The sequence below is a fragment of the Hemiscyllium ocellatum genome, chromosome 35, assembly GCF_020745735.1.
Source record: "Hemiscyllium ocellatum isolate sHemOce1 chromosome 35, sHemOce1.pat.X.cur, whole genome shotgun sequence".
In the NCBI taxonomy this organism is placed as follows: Eukaryota; Metazoa; Chordata; class Chondrichthyes; order Orectolobiformes; family Hemiscylliidae; genus Hemiscyllium; species Hemiscyllium ocellatum.
In genome coordinates this window covers 19362857-19381226 of record NC_083435.1, presented here as the reverse complement: position 1 = coordinate 19381226, position 18370 = coordinate 19362857, and the positions used below count along the sequence as shown (strand labels likewise).

The 18370-nt window shown below is 44.0% G+C and overlaps 1 protein-coding gene across 3 annotated transcripts; it reads right to left on the bottom strand.

Annotated features, from left to right (window-relative positions):
* Positions 1-5147: 5147 nt before the first annotated feature.
* Positions 5148-17776, bottom strand: LOC132832679 (uncharacterized). Of its 3 annotated transcripts, none has more exons than XM_060850766.1 (4): positions 17645-17776; positions 13333-13725; positions 11573-11805; positions 5148-5714 (listed from the first exon to the last, which is right to left on the bottom strand). In XM_060850766.1, the coding sequence occupies exons 1-3, from the start codon at positions 17718-17720 to the stop codon at positions 11621-11623; spliced, it is 654 nt and encodes a 217-aa protein (XP_060706749.1). In that variant the 5' UTR covers positions 17721-17776; the 3' UTR covers positions 5148-5714; positions 11573-11620. The 3 variants fall into 3 exon arrangements, with proteins under 3 accessions (XP_060706749.1, XP_060706748.1, XP_060706751.1); XM_060850765.1 differs by lacking the exon at positions 5148-5714 and adding an exon at positions 7535-7622; XM_060850768.1 differs by lacking the exons at positions 5148-5714; positions 17645-17776 and adding exons at positions 7535-7622; positions 17023-17096.
* Positions 17777-18370: the final 594 nt, after the last annotated feature.

The following is an 18370-nucleotide window of genomic DNA, read 5'->3' as shown; positions in this document are numbered from 1 at the left end:
ATTATAATGCATCTCTTCCACCTCTTGATTTACAGGTATGTGAGAGATTTTCTATGTATCCTTTTTACAATGAAGACAGAAACAAAATATTTTTCATTATGTCAATCACTCCTTTATTATCTACTATTAATGCCTTTCAAAGGAGCCAGTTACAACTTTCCTTTTTAGATACCTGTAGAAACTCTTGCTTTACCATTTTATATTTCTAGCTATCTTCCTCTCATTTTTCACTTTACTTGTTCTGATTAACTTGTCAATCATTTTCTGCCATTCTTTGTATTCTGACCAGTAATTTGATCTGCCACTCACGTTTATATAATTGCATGTTTTTGCGTTTGTTTGATGTTCTCCTTAACTTCTTTAGTTAACCACAGATTGTGTGCCCTTGAAAGGAAAAGACTACTAGAACATGCACACCATGATGCTTTACCAAACTTGATGGTTTCCACCCAACAGATATTTTACCCTTTGAAATAAAAGCTTAGATTTTAAGATACAAACATCCAATTGAACAATGTTGGGGGATTCTGCGCCTTGTAATGAAGATGACTTGATAAAGTATTAAATTTGACAAATAAGGCAAGGCTGCATTTTACTCTGTGGATTCAAGGACTAAAATTTCAAATGGAGAGATTTTTTTCCTTGTAATAGCTGCACTGATGAATTCATAGATGATTTGAAGAAATGAAATCATCAGGCTTTTACCATGACATTGGAGCTTCAGGTTTGAGGAAGAGTACTCTTGCTTCAGTGTCAGGAGATCAGCAATTATATTTCTACCCCAGAGACTTAAAGGGGAAATAAAATTGGTGATTGATACTCCTTGAGCAGTCAGAAAGAACTAGTGATTTGCATATCCAAAATTCTCTCCAGAGAAGAAATTAATTTCAAAGTGTAGTATGATTGCCACTGGTGGGCAGTTACTGTCCAACTTGAGCATAACAAACTCCCACAAACACAAATATGATACAAATCGGAACTTGTTTCTAGGTGGTATTTGTGGGTGAGCCAAGATAAGAGGGAGAGCTGGCATGCTCCTCGTTGAATCATGCTATGGGATCACAGCATAGAGTCACACAGCATGATCACATGCTATGGGATCACACCATAGAGTCACACAGGAAACAGACCCTTTGGTCCAACAAGTCCATGGCAACCAAATCCAAAAATAAGCAAGTCCCATCTGCCTGTGCTTGTTCCATGTCCCTCCAAACATTTCTTATTCATGTACCTGAGCTAAGGATCTGCAGCTTGGATAGCTTCAGTTCAGAGTGCTGAGCTGGAGACTGATTTACAGGCACTAAGGAGCAGTGGGGAGGGGCGAGAATTACCTGGAAATGTTTTCTTTTGAGAAGGAAGTCATCTCACGATCCAACCCTATCCTAACAGTGCCTTAGAATTGTAATCTTGGTCAATGGTCACATTTCTCACATACTAACTGTGAGTACATTTCAAAGGTAACTCATTGGCTATAAATCACTCTCTAGGCTGCCCTGAGTGCTGCCGAGCGAAGAGGCCTTGGGTTGCAGGTTCATAGTTCCTTGAATGTGAAATCGCATGTAGACAGGGTGGTGAAGAAGGCGTTTGACATGGCTGGCTTTATTGGTCAGTGCATTGATTATAGGTGTTGGGATGACATGTCATGGTTGTACAGGATATTGGTTACGGCACTTTTGGAATAGTGCATTCAATTCTGGTCCCCCTGCTATCGGAAGGATGTTCTGAAACTTGAACGGGTGCAGAAAAGATTTACAAGGATGTTGCCAGGGTTATTCAGCTTTAGGGAGAGGTTGAATAGACTGGGGCTGTTTCCTTGGAGTGTCAGGAGCTGAGGGATGACCTTATTGAGGTTTATAAAATTATGAGGGGTATGGATAAGGTGAATACCAAGGTCTTTTTCTCAGTGTAGAGGAGTCCAAAATTAGAGAGTATAGATTTAAGGTGAGAGGGGAAAGATTTAAGGGGGACCAAAGGGACAACTTTTTCATGCAGAGGATGGAATAAGCTGCCAGAGGAAGTGATAGAGGCTTGTACAATTATGACATTTAAAAGGCAAGGGATATATGAATCATTGAAGGTGGCAGGCATAAAGATCATTGAAGGTGGCAGGGCACCTGGAGTGAGCAATTAATGAAGTCTACAAGGTTCTCAGCTTTATTAATAGAGGTGGAGAAGGCAAGAACAATGAGGTGATGTTGAGCTTGTACAAGACACTTGTTAGATCTCAGTGAGATTATTGGGCACAGTTGTGAGAACCACATTATATGAAGGATGTGAATGCATTGGAGAGAGTGGTTTACAAGCATAGTTCCATGGATTAGAAACTTCAGCCACGAGGATAGATTTAAAAATTTGGAACTGTTCTTCTTGATGACATGAAGACTGAAAGGAGATTTGATAGAAGATTTAAAAACAATAAGTAAGTTGAATAGAGTAGAGATGAAGAAACTGTTCCTGCTTGTAAAAGCAACATGAAAGAAAGATTGTGCAAACAATGCAAAAGTGATGTAAGAAATGTTTTCACACAGCAAGTACTTAGACTACGGAATGTACCGCCTGGAAAGGTGTGGAGGCAGGTTCAATTGAGACATTCAATGGAGCGTTGGATGTTTATTGTTTACAGGGATATGGTGAATTGTCACATGGAATAGAAGCAGCGCAGGCATGATGACATCCTTCTGTGATTCTGTCTCACCATAAAGTGTTGGAGTACAAGTCGGCCATTCAGCCCATTAAGGCTGTGCTGCCATTGAGTGGGATCATAGGTGATCTGCTATCCTTATTAGAAATGAATCTCTTAAATTGTTTCAGACTGATAACATCTTTGTCTGTGAATTCGTGGCCATACTGCTATTTTGAAGACCAGAAAGGACTCCTGTATCTCATCCAGAGTCGTAGGGTCCTACAGCATGGAGACAGGCCCATCAACCTAAACTGGTCCATGCTGACCAAAATGTCCATTCTTGCTAACCCCATTTCCCTGCACTTGGCCCATATCCTTCTAAACCTTTCCTATCCATGTATTTGTCCAAATGACTTTAAAACGTTGTTAATGTTGCTGCCACCACTTCCACTGGCAGCTCATTCTATATGTGAACCACCCTCAGTATAAAAAAGTTGCTCCTCAGGTTCCCTTTTATTCTTTCATCTCTAAACTTAAACCAATATTGGTCCTTTATTTCCCAGTTCTGGAAAAATGACTGAGAGCATTTACCTTATCCATGCCTGTCATGATCTTACATACCTCTATAAGATTCCCCCTTCAGTTTCCTGGGTGCGATAAAGAAAGAAGTACTAGCTTGTCCAATCTCTCCCTATAACTCAGACCATTGAGTCCAGGCAACATTTGTAAATTTCTTCTTCACTCTTTTCAGTTAAATAACATCCTTCCTATAATAAGGTGACCACATCTGAACACAGTGCTCCAAGTGTGGCCTTCCAGCATTTCCAATTGCACGTAAGCATCAGACTTAGCACAGCAACACTTCTCTGTGACATTGGCAACTGATTTTCTTACATTACAGCAGTGGCTGCATTTCACTGATTGCAAAGTGCTTTGTGACAGCTGGAGTTGAAAGATGCTCAATAAATGGAAGTTGGTTGGTTAATAAAAACTCTTGTGTCTTTGTCTTTCTCCGGATCCCCTCTCCACACCCACCATTTCCAGTAACTGCAGCCTCGAGCACCTCCCAGTAATGCTGAACTGTGTGGTGCATGGAGGTAGGGCCCATTAAGTTCAGTGGACCAGAGAAGGACTGGCTCCCAGCTCATGAGCGTCATTGGCTATCGGAGGATAATAGTACTTTAATCATTCAGCATGCTCAGAAATCGGACTCTGGTTGCTATACATGCACTGTTGTACCAACTGTCTGTTAAAAGTATGTCTGTCAAGCTTATATAAAATTGTGGAGTCTCCAGCACTCAAAGTGGGCCATTTCTGCCACTACTCCTCCTCATCTAACCTAACCATTGTATCTTCATTCTCAATTCCCTAACTTGCAAACAGTAATGTTACCGAGTCACAACTGACACTGATTGAGGTAAAAACAATGACTGCAGATGCTGGAAACCAGATTCTGGATCAGTGGTGCTGGAAGAGCACAGCAGTTCAGGCAGCATCCAATGAGCAGCGAAATCGACGTTTCGGGCAAAAGCCCTTCATCAGGAATAAAGGCAGTGAGCCTGAAGGGTGGAGAGATAAGCTAGGGGAGGGTGGGGGTGGTGAGAGAGTAGCATAGAGTACAATGGGTGAGTGGGGGAGCAGATGAAGGTGATAGGTCAGGGAGGAGAGGGTGAGTGTTGGATTCTTTCTGCATTAAGAAAGGTGACACTGCACTTATTTGAAATGGCCACAGAATGTTTTACAAACCTCTATAAACTACAACTGATAAAAGGTATTGCCTTCTATAAACACTTAATCAAAGACAATTTTCTTTTTTTGTAGGTCTTGGGTGTAATTCCAGGGCTCATTTTGGAATAATTGCAGCCATTGTTGTGTGTTTGGCCGTGGTCCCATTAGTAATTATATGGTGAGTATCTGGCGATTAAGTTGGGGTGAGGGATGAAAAATTGTGTTCAAATTCAACACAGAAACATCAGTGTAGGGGAGAAAGTTCCTCTTGCAAGAAAGAAGTGAGACACAAAGGAAAAGTAATTTGCAGAGTTTTTTTTAAATGATAAGAGACCCAGACAAGCCTTGGGTGGCCTTGTATTTGAATCCCAAAGAGTTAACATCCGGATGTAGAAATAAATTAAGAAGACAAATGATATGTTTTCCTGGAATATTAAAAGATTCATAGTTATAAAGCCATAGTGGCTTCAGTACAGAAGGAGGTAATTTGTCCCATGCTGGTTCACTATATGAGTGATACAACTAGTTCCACTTCCCTGTGAGCTGAAACATTGATTCATTCAAGTGTTTAACTAATCTTCTCTTGGAAAACTAATGATTGAACTCTCATCAATGAAGCTTTCAGACAGTCCATTTCCAATTATAATCACATTCTGAGTAAAATGGTGTTCACACATTGCCATTTTATTTGAAAATCACCTTAAATTAGTGCCCTCCATATCTTGAGCCATCCATCAACAAGAACAGTTTCTCCCTTACTGCCCTGTCTAGATCTGTCTTGATTTTAAATATCTCAAATAAATCTCCACGTTTTATTGCGAGAATAACTCAACTTCTGCAAACTATCGGTCTAACCAAAGTCCTTATATCTTTTGGACTCAGTCTAATCCTTCACCACCATCTTTCTAGAAAAGGTGTGCAGATTTTAATACAATGCTCAAGTTATCAAATATATATCAAATTATCAAGATTATCAAATAAAATAAAACTTCTGTTTTATAAAGTTATTTTGTAATTCATGCCTCTATTTATAAAACGCCAAATCCCATATGTTTCTTCAACTACTTTCCAAAAATCTGTAATGATTGGTATGTATGTAACCGCTCCTTCCCTGCCCCAACCCCTTGATCTCATTGTTCCTGTATATCATTTAGAACTGCAGGTAACATCATCAGTGGCGACCTCCAAGTGAAGCGAAGCTGTTGTCTCCTGCTTTCTATTTATATCTATCTCCTGGATGGGGTTCCTGGGGTTTCTGGTGATGTCATTTCCTGCGGAGTCTGTGGTGGGCGTCATTTATTAGTTCTCGGAGCATTCTGCAGCCGTTTTGTTCTGTTAAACTTCGGGCTTGAGGTGATGTTACCTAGCCAGGTAATGAAACGTCTGGATATCAGAATATTTACGTATTGATAAAGGAAATGTTCTTGCACACATTTAATAAATTTCTTATCATCCAACTCTTTAACATAATGGCAGTGCCAGACAATGTTTGGAAATTAAAGTCACCTACTGTTAGAGCCAAGTTCTGGATCAGTGGTGCTGAAAGAGCACAGCAGTTCAGGCAGCATCCAAGGTACAGCGAAATCGACGTTTCGGGCAAAAGCCCTTCATCAGGAATCAGGAACTGTTAGAGCCATATTATTTTATATGTACTTTGACATAGAATCCCTACAGCGTGGAAACAGGCCATTCTGCCCAACAAGTCCACGCCGACCCGCCAAAGAGTAATCCTTTTCCCAAACCTATTCCCCTATGCTATTACTCTACATTTATCCCTGATGAATGCACCTAATCTAAACTACCCTGAACACTATGGGCAATTTAGCATGGTCAATTCAGCTAACCTGCCCATCTTTGGACTGTGGGAGGAAACCGGAGCACCCGGAGGAAACCCACATAGACAAGGGAGAATGTGCAAACTCCACACAGACAGTTGCCCGAGGCTGGAATCAAACTCGGATCCCTAGCGCTATGAGGCAGCAGTGCTAACCACGAGCTGCCATTTGGGGGGCCTATAGTACAAACAAAGTGATCATCCCTTTCTTATTTCTAATTTCGATCCATATATTTTCACAATTCGATCTTTCAGAAATATCTTTTCTAGTTACAGCAGTAATGTTTCCCTTATTCCTCCCTATATCTCCCCCTCCCCCCAATCAATCCTTCCAATAGCATCTGAAATGCCTGAGTGCACGGCCCTACTTTGTACTAGTTCTAACCCCCCTTCTCGTCTATCGTAACCCACACCACTCTCTCGCTCCTTCCACCAATCTATCTCTACCATTGCTACTGTATCTCAATCTTATCTGCCCTCACAAAGGCACTGCGCTCTCACCACTTCCATCATTCAAATACTACCTAACACTACTGTATCTCAACCTTCACTGCTCTATAGGTATCTGCACTGCTCTATCGATACCGTCGCTTCCTTACCTGCGCTGGTCTAATGCCACTTCTAAAGCCTATTGTTACCCGGACTGATGTATCAATGCCTGCACTACAGTATTGATGCCTGCACCTTCCCATTAGCCTGCAATCCTCTATCACAACCTGTATCACTACCTGGACTGCATCGTAACCTGGGTTGTTTTATCGCTACTTGCATTACCATCTCGCCATCTCCACCATCCTATCGCCGCTTCCGCAGCACTCTCCCTTCCGGAAGATCAACGTTCTCTTAAGAAATCCCAACTGCAACTAAAACTTTGGAGAATTTCCACCTAATCATGAATAAGAGGACGCGCAATCTACCTGTTCACAACAACACCCACAGAATCTTATAAATGGTGATAAATCAAACCATTACAGATGGTGGAAACCTAAACTAGAAAAGGACAGTACTGGAGAAACCCAGCGGGTTTGCCTATGGAGAGAGAACCAGAATTAACGTTTCCAGTCAAAAATGATCTTACAACCTGAGTTCAGCTTCATTCACTGAATGGGAGTGAGTGACTGAATCTCCGCTCTGAATAAACACTGTCAACAGTCTCAAAACTTCGAAAAGGATCTCTTTCGTGGTAAGTGTCGATGAACTTACCAGAAATGCATATAAAATAACATAAAAGGCAACGCTGGTGAATTCAAAGAGATGGTTTATTTCACATATTCCTGGCATCAAAGCAACAATACAGAGGGCAACAATAACAACTGAATGTGGCCGAGGTTCTCATTTTTCCAAATGGCCAATCGCAAAACCAAGGCTCTGATACTTTGTAAGCTCGACACCCAAATAGCAATAACCAATAGACAGGATCAATCACCTGTGATCACACTGTAGGTTTGAATAGAATGAACAAAAATGAGTCAGGTTAAAATGACACGATCATTGTCCTTGGGGGAGTGGTAGAGGAAGTTGAAGTTTCAGCTACAGGGCAGTGAAGTTGTTGGGTATGTGTTTTCCAGAGATGCTCCCTGAAATGAGTTCTGCGAGTTGGTGTCCTGTCTCCACAATGTGGAGGAGACCACATTGAGAGCAATAGACACAGTAGATTAGGCAGGAAAATCTCTTCCAGATGTGAAATGAACTTTTGGGACAGAGGGGAGGGGTGAGATGTGGACACAGGTTTTATACCTCTTGAGGCGGCAAAGGAAGGTACTGGGTGTGCAGGGTGGGTTGGTGAGGGAGTCGAGGACCTAATGAAGGAATCGGAGGGAGATTGGTCTTTGTGGAATGCAGATAGGTGTGGGGAGGGAAATATGTCTCTGGTGGTCGGGTGTGATGATAGGGGGCAGAAATGGCAGAGTATAATGTGCCACATCTGGAGATCAGTGAGAATGGGGGTTTGATCTTTCTTGTGGCTAGGGAGTGGGGTTTGAGGGTGGAGTTGCGACAAGTGGACGAGATGCATTGGAGGGCGTTGTTGATTAAAGGGGAGGGAAAATTGTGGTCCTAGGACACCATCTGGGATATCCTGGAATGGAAATGCTCTCCCTGGGAGCAGATACGGTGGAGACGGATGGATTGGGAGTAAGGGATCATGTTTTTATGGGTGTGGTGGTGGGAGGTGGAAATGTAATCCAGGCAGCTGTGGGAGTCAGTGAGTTTGAAATAGATGTCCATATTGAGTCAAATGCAGGACATGGAGATAGAGAGGTGCTGGGAGGGAAGGGCATTCTTTGAGGGTTTGGAAATGTACTGACTTGACAATATAACCCAGCAAGCTCTTCACAGCCAAATAGAGTTTATAATTTAGTCAGAGACTTCACTCACAATGCAAACCTGGAGATGCCAGTCTAGTGTTGTATATGTGGTGTGTGTGTACATGCATGTGTGTGTGTAGTGCTCACACACTCACACACTCACACGGACCCTCTCTCATACACGCTGTCTCTCAGATGCACACACATACACACACACACCACACTCACACCCACACATACATCTTATCAACTATCTGCGCGCAGTCAATCCATGTTGCATTTTATAAACTACTTTGGAATAGAATAAACTATTTTGGAATAGACTCAAGATAAGGCTCCAGACAGCCTCCAACCTCACACCTTTAATGCATTGGCTGAGATAAGATGTCACTTTAGGAGCCAGTGTTGGATTGGGTGGACAAAGTTAAAAATCAGGCAGGTGGAAGTGAGTACTGCAGATGCTGGAGATTTGAGTCCAGATTAGAGCGGTGCTGGAAAAGCACAGCAAGTTGGGTAGCATCCGCAACGCAGGAAAATTGACATTTCAGGCAGAAGCCCTTCATTAGGAATGAGGCTGGAAGCCTCGGGGGTGGATAGATAAATGGGGAGGTGGTGGGGTTGGGGAGAAGGCAGCTGAGAGTGCAATAGGAGGATGGAGGTGTGGGTGAAGGTGATAGGTTGGAGAGGAGGGTGGAACAGATGGATAGGAAGGAAGATTGACAGGTGGGACAGGTCATAAGCTGGAAGGTTGGAGCTGAGGTAAAGTGGGGGGGAGCAGAAATGAGGAAAATGGTGAAGTCTACATTGATGCCATGGGGCTGAAGGGTCCCAAGGCGGAAGATGAGGTGTTCTTCCTCCAGGTTTCAGTTAGTGAGGAGCGGTGGTGGAGGAGGCCCAGGACCTGCATGTCCTCAGCAGAGTGAGAGGGAGAGTTGAAATGTTCAGCCACATGATGGTGGGGTTTATTGGTGCAGGTGTCCCAGAGATGTTTTCTGAAGTGCTCTGTGAGTAGGCGTCCTGTCTCCCCAGTGTAGTGCAGACCGCATCAGGAGCAACGGATACAGTAAAGGACACATGTGGAAGTGCAGGTGAAACTTTGATGGATATGGAAGGCTCCTTGAATGATGGTGGGGAGGGGTGGGGTGGTGGGCGCAGGTTTTGCAATTCCTGCAGTGGCAGGGGAAGGTGCCAGGAGGGAAGGGTAGGTTGTTGGGAAGGTGTGGACCTGAGGAGGTAGTTGCGGAGGTAGTCTTTGTGGAAAGCAGATAGGAGTGGGGAGGGAAATATATCCCTGGTAGTGGGGTCCATTTGAAGGTGGCAGAAATGTCGGCTGATGATGCGATTTATGAAGAGATTGGTTGGGTGGAAGGTGAGTACCATGGGGTTCTGTCCTTGTTGCGGTTGGAGGGTGGGGTTCAAGGGCAGAGGTGTGGGACATGGATGAGATGTCTTGGAGGGGATCTTCAACTACGTGGGAGGGAAAATTATGGTCTTTAAAGAAGGAGGCTATCTGGTGTGTTCTGTGGTAGAACTGGTCCTCCTGGGAGCAGATATGGCAGGGGCAGAGGAATTGGGAATATGGGATGGCATTTTTGCAAGAGTTAGGGTGGGAAGAGGTGTAATCCAGGTAGCTGTGGGAGTCGGTAGGTTCGTAAAAAATGTCAGTGTTGAGTCGGTCATTGTTGATGGAGATAGAGACATGCAGGAAGGGGAGGGAGGTGTCAGAGATGGTCCAGGTGAATTTAAGGTCTGGGTGGAATGTGTTGGTGAAGCTGATGAATTGCTCAACCTCCTCGTGGGAGCACAAGGTGGCACCGATGTAGTCACCAATGTAGCAGAGGAATAGGTGGGGAGTGATGCTGGTGGAAATATGGAAGATGGACTGTTCTGCATAGCTGACAAAGAGACAGGCATAGCTGGGGCCCATACGGGTACCCATGGCTACCTCTTTGGTCTGGAGGAAGTGGGAGGATTTGAAGGAGAAATTGTTAAGGGTGAAGACCAGTTCAGCCAAATGAATGAGAGTGTCAGTGGAAGGGTACTGTTGGGGACATCGGGAGAGGAAGAAATGGAGGGCTTGGAGGCCCTGGTTGTGGCAGATGGAGGTGTACAGGGACTGGATGTCCATGATGAGATGAGGCATTGGGGGCCGGAGAAACAGAAGTCATGGAGGAGGTGGGTGGTGTCCCAAACGTATGCGGAGAGTTCCTGGACCGGGGGTGGCTAGGACAGTATCAAGGTATGTGGAGATGAATTCAGTGGAGCAGGATTAAAATTTAAATTAAAAACAAACTTAAAAGGATTAAAATGTTAAGAATCACACAACACCAGGATATCGTCCAACGGGTTTATTTGGAAGGGCTAGCTTTCAGAGTGCTGCTCCAAATAAATCAATTTTATGAAATTAAGTTATCTCGAGAATGTGATTTGAAAGAAGTTCTGGGATTTACATATTCATGAGCTGATATCTGCAACCCATTCTAAAAGATGAAAGACTTAAAAGCAATCTCGGTTTGTTCAATATATCATTTGAATTGCATGACACTGTGATCTTTTGCAATAAATTTGGTGTCTTATGATCCTGCTCTACAGCTACCTGATGAAGGGGCAGTGTTCTGAAAGCTAGTACTTCCAAATAAACCTGGTGGACTATAATCTGGAGCTGTTTGAGTTTTAACTGTGTGGTGTGGGGGTGGGGGGAGGGGGAATGGCATTTGTGTGTGTGGACAGTTGTGTGTGTGGCCAGTTGTGTGTGTGGTAGTTGTCAGGATACTACACTCCCATTCTGCCGTACTGACAGAAACCAAAAGCACCTATCATTATTCAAGCCATTTCTCTGGGATTCTCTAGACGTTAACTGGGAGGTTTGGAAGAATCTGGATGACAATTCCAGCCATCAGTTATTTTCCTTCACAGGTACGGACTGACCTGCTGTGTATTCACAAACATTTTTATTGACACTCGAAAAGCTGAAGCAATCTAGTGAAATCAATTATGTAAGATGGAACAAATAGAATGCCATCAACTCCATAGTCTGGATCACTGTGCAAATATCCATTAGTAATAGGTCAAGTAACTCACCATTTTGGTCTCAACATTGAGGAGAAGTTATTTTGATTGTATCAGACCTCAAAGCTCTTGCTGACATTTCTCTCTGCATCTCCGGCTCACATACCAGTACAGAGAAGCCCCAAACACAGCGACGAAACCTAAGGTGCTCACTCGGAGCAGCAGAATGACTCCTTGGTCAGAGTGTCGTCTGCTGGTCATTGGCTGCTTATAGCTGCTGACTAGTGGAGTCGTAATCATATTATCTGCAATAAGAATTCTGACAGTTACAACAACCCTAACAGAGTGAGCAGGTAATACAATGATATAGAAAATATTGCCGTTATGCAGCTTACTTCCAAATGACAGGGACAATGCAAACATGGGTGACTTTACTCTTCAAACAGTTTTGAAAATCAAATTGGCAGAGATAGCCATGAGGAAATATTCGCAGTGTGTTTTCAGGATAGTTTCTGAGAAGAATATATTGTGGATCCAACCAGGGATCAGGCCAGTTTTATTTCAAGTAATGTTTAATGATCTTGGTGAAATATCCTTCAGGAATCAGTGACTATAACATGGTAGAATGCAGCATTTCGTCTGAGAGTGACAAACGTGGGTCAGAAACAGCTGTGCTAAATGTAAATAAGTGTAATTAGATGGAAATTAGGGTCGTGTTGGCTGGAGTGGCATGGAAGAGGAGTTCAGCAAATAAAAAACAAAGATGATGAACAATGACACTTTTTTTGAAAATTGTGACCTACAATAAAGTGAGGAAGAAGAATCCGAGCAAGAGAACCAACCAACTGAGAATGTTCAGTATCAAATGGAAAGAAAAATCGCCAATGTGGCAAATATTAGTGGTAAATCAGAGGATTAGGAATGTTTTAAAACCTAAAAAAAGAGGACGAAAAGTAATAGTGAGAAAATAAGCTACAGAGGAAACCCAGCAAGTAAAGGGACAGTACGTGTTCCTTCAAATATGTGATATTGAAGATAGTGTTACCAGTAGACGTTGGCTCCCGAGAGAACATGGTGAGGAAAACAATAACAGAGAGCAGAAAATTGTAGAGGAGAACATCAGTATCAATAATATCGCAGAGGTGATAAAGTGTGGAGGTGGAAAAAGCACAGCAGGTCAGGCAGCACCAGAGGAGCAGGAGAGGAATGGATTGGGTCAGGACTCTTCATCTGGACCCTTCAAAAGGAATGGATTAGAAAATATGGCGGTTTGACTCAAGCTACACAAAGCACTCCCCAGACCACAATTCGAATACCGTGAACGGCTCTAGTCTCCTTATCTGAGGGAAGACATACTGGACTTGAAGGCAGAACAGGGAATATTCACCAGGTATGGAAGGATTGTCTTATGAGGTGAGGTTGAGCGGGTGAATCCTGTATTCCATGTGTGAGAAAGTCGAGCATGAGAGGCACAGTCTCAGAGTAAGGGGTCGCAATTGACAGAGATGAGGAGGCTTCTCCTCTCTCAGAGCGTAGTGATTCTGTATCACAGAGAGGTGTGGAGACTGAGTCATTCAGTATATTCAAGGTTGAGATAGATATTTTTAACCAGTAAAAAGAGTTGAGCATTGTGGGGAAAAACAAGAAAGTGGAGTTGAGGATCACCGGATCAGCCAGCAGCTGATTGAATGGCAGAGCAGTTTGAATGGGCCGAATGGCCAGATTCTGCACCTACGTCTTATCTTCCTATTGAGCTAAGAGGGAAAAAGACAGCTTGCCTTTGCTGGAAAGAACAGCCAAGAATAAAGTGATAAAAGATTGTAAACACTTACCTGTCTCGCTATAAACGGTTAAAGTCACATTCCCTTCAGCAGCTATGCCCTCACCATCTCTATAAACTGATATCACATACACGCCGCTGTCATTAGATTGTAAATCCCGCAGCCACAAGGATCCAGTCTCTGGGTCGAGTTGAACTCGGTGCCGGTAGGAAGGCCCTGTCACCTGGTGATCTGAACAGTTATACCGGGATGTGACAGGACCTGGAGAGCAGTTTGATCGGCTTAGGGTCACAAATGGAGTATTTTCGGAGAATAAACGCCACTGGATCTTCAACGTGGAGTAGGGTGGGAGTGTGGAATAGGAGACAGAGAGATTGACAGACAGGCTCACGATCCCGTTCACTTCTCTCTGAGGGACCCTCAGGGTAACACCGCTTCCAGAGGCTGCAACAAGATCAAAACACGACATCAGTGTCAGAAAGGAACGAGCACTTTCAATATTCCCCACGACGGGAGCAGGTTATAAAACATTATAAATCATTCATCAAAACAAATAGAGCATCAAATGGCACAGAATTAGATTTGTTTGGACCGAGAATCCACGTTAATTAGAAACTATTATTTCACTGAATGTAAAACCGCGCCCGAACAAAGACACAACCTGAAACGCTTTGCCGCAGGGTCATAGACAGACAGCAAGGAAACAGATCCTTCAGAACATAATCCTAAACTGATCTAGTCCCACCTACCTGCTCCTAGCCTATAATCCTCCTATCCCTCCCCATCCCTGTATTTATCCTTTATTTTACACATTGCAATTGCACCCACATCCACCACTTCCTCAGAAAGTCATTCCATACACGAACCACGTTTTGTGCAAAACCTTTTGCCCTAATTTTTTTTATATCTCTCCTTTCACCATAATCCCCCATCCTCGGGAAAAGACAACAACCATTAACTCTACCCATACCTCTTATTATTGTATAAACTTCTCAAAGGTCGCCTCTCAGCCTCCGATGCCCCAGAACTAAAAGGCCCAGATCATCTAATCAAACTTTATAACTCAAACCTTCCACCCCCGGCAATATCTTGGTGATCTCCTCTGAAACATCTGCAGCTTAATGATATCCTTCCTTTATCTGGGCGACCAGAACTGGACACAGTATTCCTGAGGAGGTCTCACCAACGTCCTGGACAATATTATGATTTGGAGATGCCGGTGTTGGACTGGGGTGTACACAGTTAGAAATCACACAACACCAGGTTATAGTCCAACATTAACATTTCATCCCAACTGCTATACTCAATGGACTGAGCAATGAAGGCAAGCCTGGTAAACGCCTTTTCAAACACCCTGTCTATATGTGACACAAATTTCAAAGAGTTATGTATCTGAATTCCTAGGCTTCTCTCTCTACGTGGAGTCTTGGAATCACCGTGAGCACTAAGAGGTTGTTTGAAGTTAATGAACATTTCACAAGTGCAGCAAGATTAGGTTCCCTACAGTGTGGAAACAGTCCGAACAGCAGCCCACCCATACCCACTCCCCTACATTTACCCCTTCACCTTCACAACGAGCAATTTAGCATGGCCAATTCACCGAACCTGGACTGTGGGAGGAAACCCACACAGACACGGAGAGAGAATGTGCAAACTCCACACAGAGAGTTGCCCGAGGCGGCAATTGAACCCGGGTCTCCAAGGTGCAGTGTTTTGCTTTTGTTTGTTACGGGGAGGTGGTAGGGTATGGTAGTGTTTGGATGTGGGAGCGTTTAGAGGCGGACTGTAGTTAGCACGGACACACAAAACTTTCAGACATTGAGTAACAGAGTTCTGAAGAGCCATTAAATCTACTTTCTCTCTGCACAGGACCTGCTGAGTTTCTCCAACAGTTCCTGCTACTGTTTCCAATTTCCAGCATCCGCAGTATTCTTTTGTTAGAATTCCAGGCTCCTCAGGGTGAAAACATTCCTCTTCAACTCCACTCTAATTATTCACGAAGTGGCATAAAATAACACTGTTCATTTCGTATTCCCAGCTCACTGACCTCATTTGCAAAGTAAAACAGCGCTTCGCTTGGGAGAGACATGAACATTTTGTTTTATTTTCAAAAATATACTTTATTCATAAAATAATTTGATGGTCTGTAAGTTGGTCATGCCATACATATACATTTACATACACAGATCGGGATTTATCGTTGTTATATACAGGACTGTGCATTTCTCACTCATATACCCATATATTGAGCTGAGGCGTCAGCAGAGCCCGAACAACTGCATGGGCCCCCTGCTCTTCTTTAGACAGGCAGATGTTACACGGTGGTCTTTCCCCACCGCGCCTTGGCGGCAGCTGCCCCAAGCTTCAGCGCGTCCCTCAACACGTAGCCCTGGACCTTGGAATGTGCCAGTCTGCAACACTCAGTCCGGATCAACTCCTTCAGCTGGAAGATCAACAGGTTTCCCACCGCCCAGAGAGCGTCCTTCACCGAGTTGATGATCCTCCAGGCGCAAGGAACAGACTGTAGAGCACGGAGTCCCGCGTCGGCGCTGCTCGGGACGAACCTCGACAAACACCACTGCATTCCTCTCCAGACTTCCTCTGCATAGGCACATTGCAGAACATGGCCGCAATGCACTGGCAGTTACCCACCTCACCGCTGGAACCGCTTCCTTTTAAGCGGCATCCTATACTTTACAAACCCCCTCCGTGTCCCTCTGACTGACCCCTGAATATTTACAAACTGCAATGAAGCTCATCCGTCACTCGGCTCTGGGATGTTTTCATGCTGTTAATGCCCTTTTGAAGATTGTCAATACTCTCCCCACTTTCACAGCTTGCACAAACGATAACTTTTAAGAAGTTCTGGGATTTACATATGAAAGAACTGAAACCAACACGGTCATTCTAAATAGTGAGAGACTTAACAAACAATCCAGGTCTTTTTCAATATATAATTGCAGTTACATCAGACGGTAAACATTTGCAATAAATTGTGTGTTTTACGACCTTATACTCCACAACCACGCGATGAAGGAGCAGCGCTTGGAAAGCTAGTGTTTCCAAATAAACCTGTTGGACTATAACCTGGTGTTGTGGGATTTTTAACTTGGTACACCCCAGTCCAACACCGGCTCCTGCAAATCATGACAAATGAAAAGGGGATCCTAATATTGTTATCTGAGAACCAGCGTGAGACACATGTTCCTCCAGGTCAAAAATAAAAGCACCCCGTGATAACCACAGGGTCCTGAAGACGGGTCACTGGACCCGGAACGTAAACTCGGATTTCCCTCCACAGACCCGGACCCGCTGGGAGAGGAGCAGATCGAACGGTTCCGGGAACTGGACTCTCTGTTTCTGTCTCCGCAAATAGTGCCAGAACCGCGGAGTCTCTCCAGTGATTCCTGTTGTAGGTTTTACCCGGTTGGACCAAGTGTGATTTAACTTCCTTATAATTCATTTCCAACCCTTAACTAAAGTGGGCAGCTGCATTGCACCACCTAACGCTTCCAGGCAGCGTCGGGAGAAGGGAGAGATCAAGATGGTGTGGTAACTGTGATTCAACTTATGCCTTTCCATAACTGGCTGGTCCCGCAGCCGTGGGAGTACTCTCGTCAAACGGGATTCTCACCATCTCTGACAGGCAGAAGAATGTTAATCACCAAAAATATGCCCAATCTGACGCTGTCTGACTTCGATATAACACACAAGGTAACATTTTACAAAATAGTGTTTAACCATCGGCGCATTCAAATCCCTGCAGACTCATTCCTACATCCAGACTAAATCAGGTTTCCGGCCATATTAAACCACCATACACAGGAACAGGAGTCATTCAAGAGAATCATGGCTCATATTACACTTCTCACATCCACTTTCCCCCAGAAATCCTTGCCTTCCCGGCTGATCAAGAAAATATCTATCTCAGCCTTAAATACACCCAAGGGACACTGCCCCCATAGCTCCAAACACTCAGAGCCCTCTGAGGGAATAAATTCCTCCTCATTCCGTCGCAAACGGGTGCCTCTTTATTCTAAGTATACACCCTCCGGGCCCAGTATCTTCCATGACGGGAAACATCCTCTCAGCATCTACCCTGTCAAGCCTCTTAAGAATCCTGCATGTTTCAGTGAGGTAGCCTCCCATCCTTTGAAACGTGAACCGAAGGCATAGATTGTGACAAGGAAGCAGGATACTGGAGGGCCCAGTAAATGAGACAGGAAATCTCAATGATCTCACACTCGCTGGATGAAAGAGAAGTGGTGAAACTTCAGTCCCGAGGGAATACCGTCAGCTAGCCTGTCATACGGAATCAAAGGCCGTTTGATGGAGAATTGCTTTCGTGATGAACGTCACTTACCAGAGAAGGGGGTACAGTAATGTACGAGAAGCCAAAGGGTGGGGAGCTGAAAACGGTGACTCGTTTGTCTGCACATACCTCCAACACCACAGGAGCTGGACCTCAAGCAGTAGAAACGAATGAGTTGGAGGCCTGTATTTCTGGTTGAGTGTGATAACCTGTGTTTTTTGACAGTAACGGAAGTGCTCATGGCAATGAGTGTGTGGTCACGTCAGCATGGTACCCAATGAGCAAGTGTTTCATTGATGGCTTCCATGATTTTCATTTACACTTTAAATCTGCTTCAAATGGACTGAGCAAAACAAAAATAAGTGTACACACATATATAGAATAGATATTGGATTTATTCTAACCCAGGCTTCTCTGCAGCAGCACCATCCCCTCGTTCTCCGAATAGTAACCTCAAACCACAGGCTAAACTGTCAAACCTAACTGTTTGACCCTTAACTCTTTCACAGCTGAATCATTCTTTTCCCCCAGTGACCATAACTTTTTATAGTGACACTTCCGTGTAGAATCACTGATGGGGTGAAAGCACTCTGTGGACTTTGTTCCTGTTCTCCTACAGCCCCTCAGTAAAATTCACCCAACCTCTTGCTTATAGAGTGTGTCTGTTAACCATGCTCCCTCGCACACTCACTCAGTGACTCCCTCCCCATATCGGTGTGTACAATATATTCTGTGATATCCTTAATTACGCTCTCTTCGGCACTCGCTCAGTAAATA

Coding starts and splice junctions, on each gene's coding strand:
- LOC132832679 (XM_060850766.1), bottom strand. CDS start 17,720: ATGTGCAGACAAACGAGTCACCGTTTTCAGCTCCCCACCCTTTGGCTT. Junction 13,726..17,644: donor TTACTGTACCCCCTTCTCTG/GTAAGTGACGTT, acceptor ATCTTGTTGCAG/CCTCTGGAAGCGGTGTTACC. Junction 11,806..13,332: donor AACCGTTTATAGCGAGACAG/GTAAGTGTTTAC, acceptor TTCTTATTGCAG/ATAATATGATTACGACTCCA.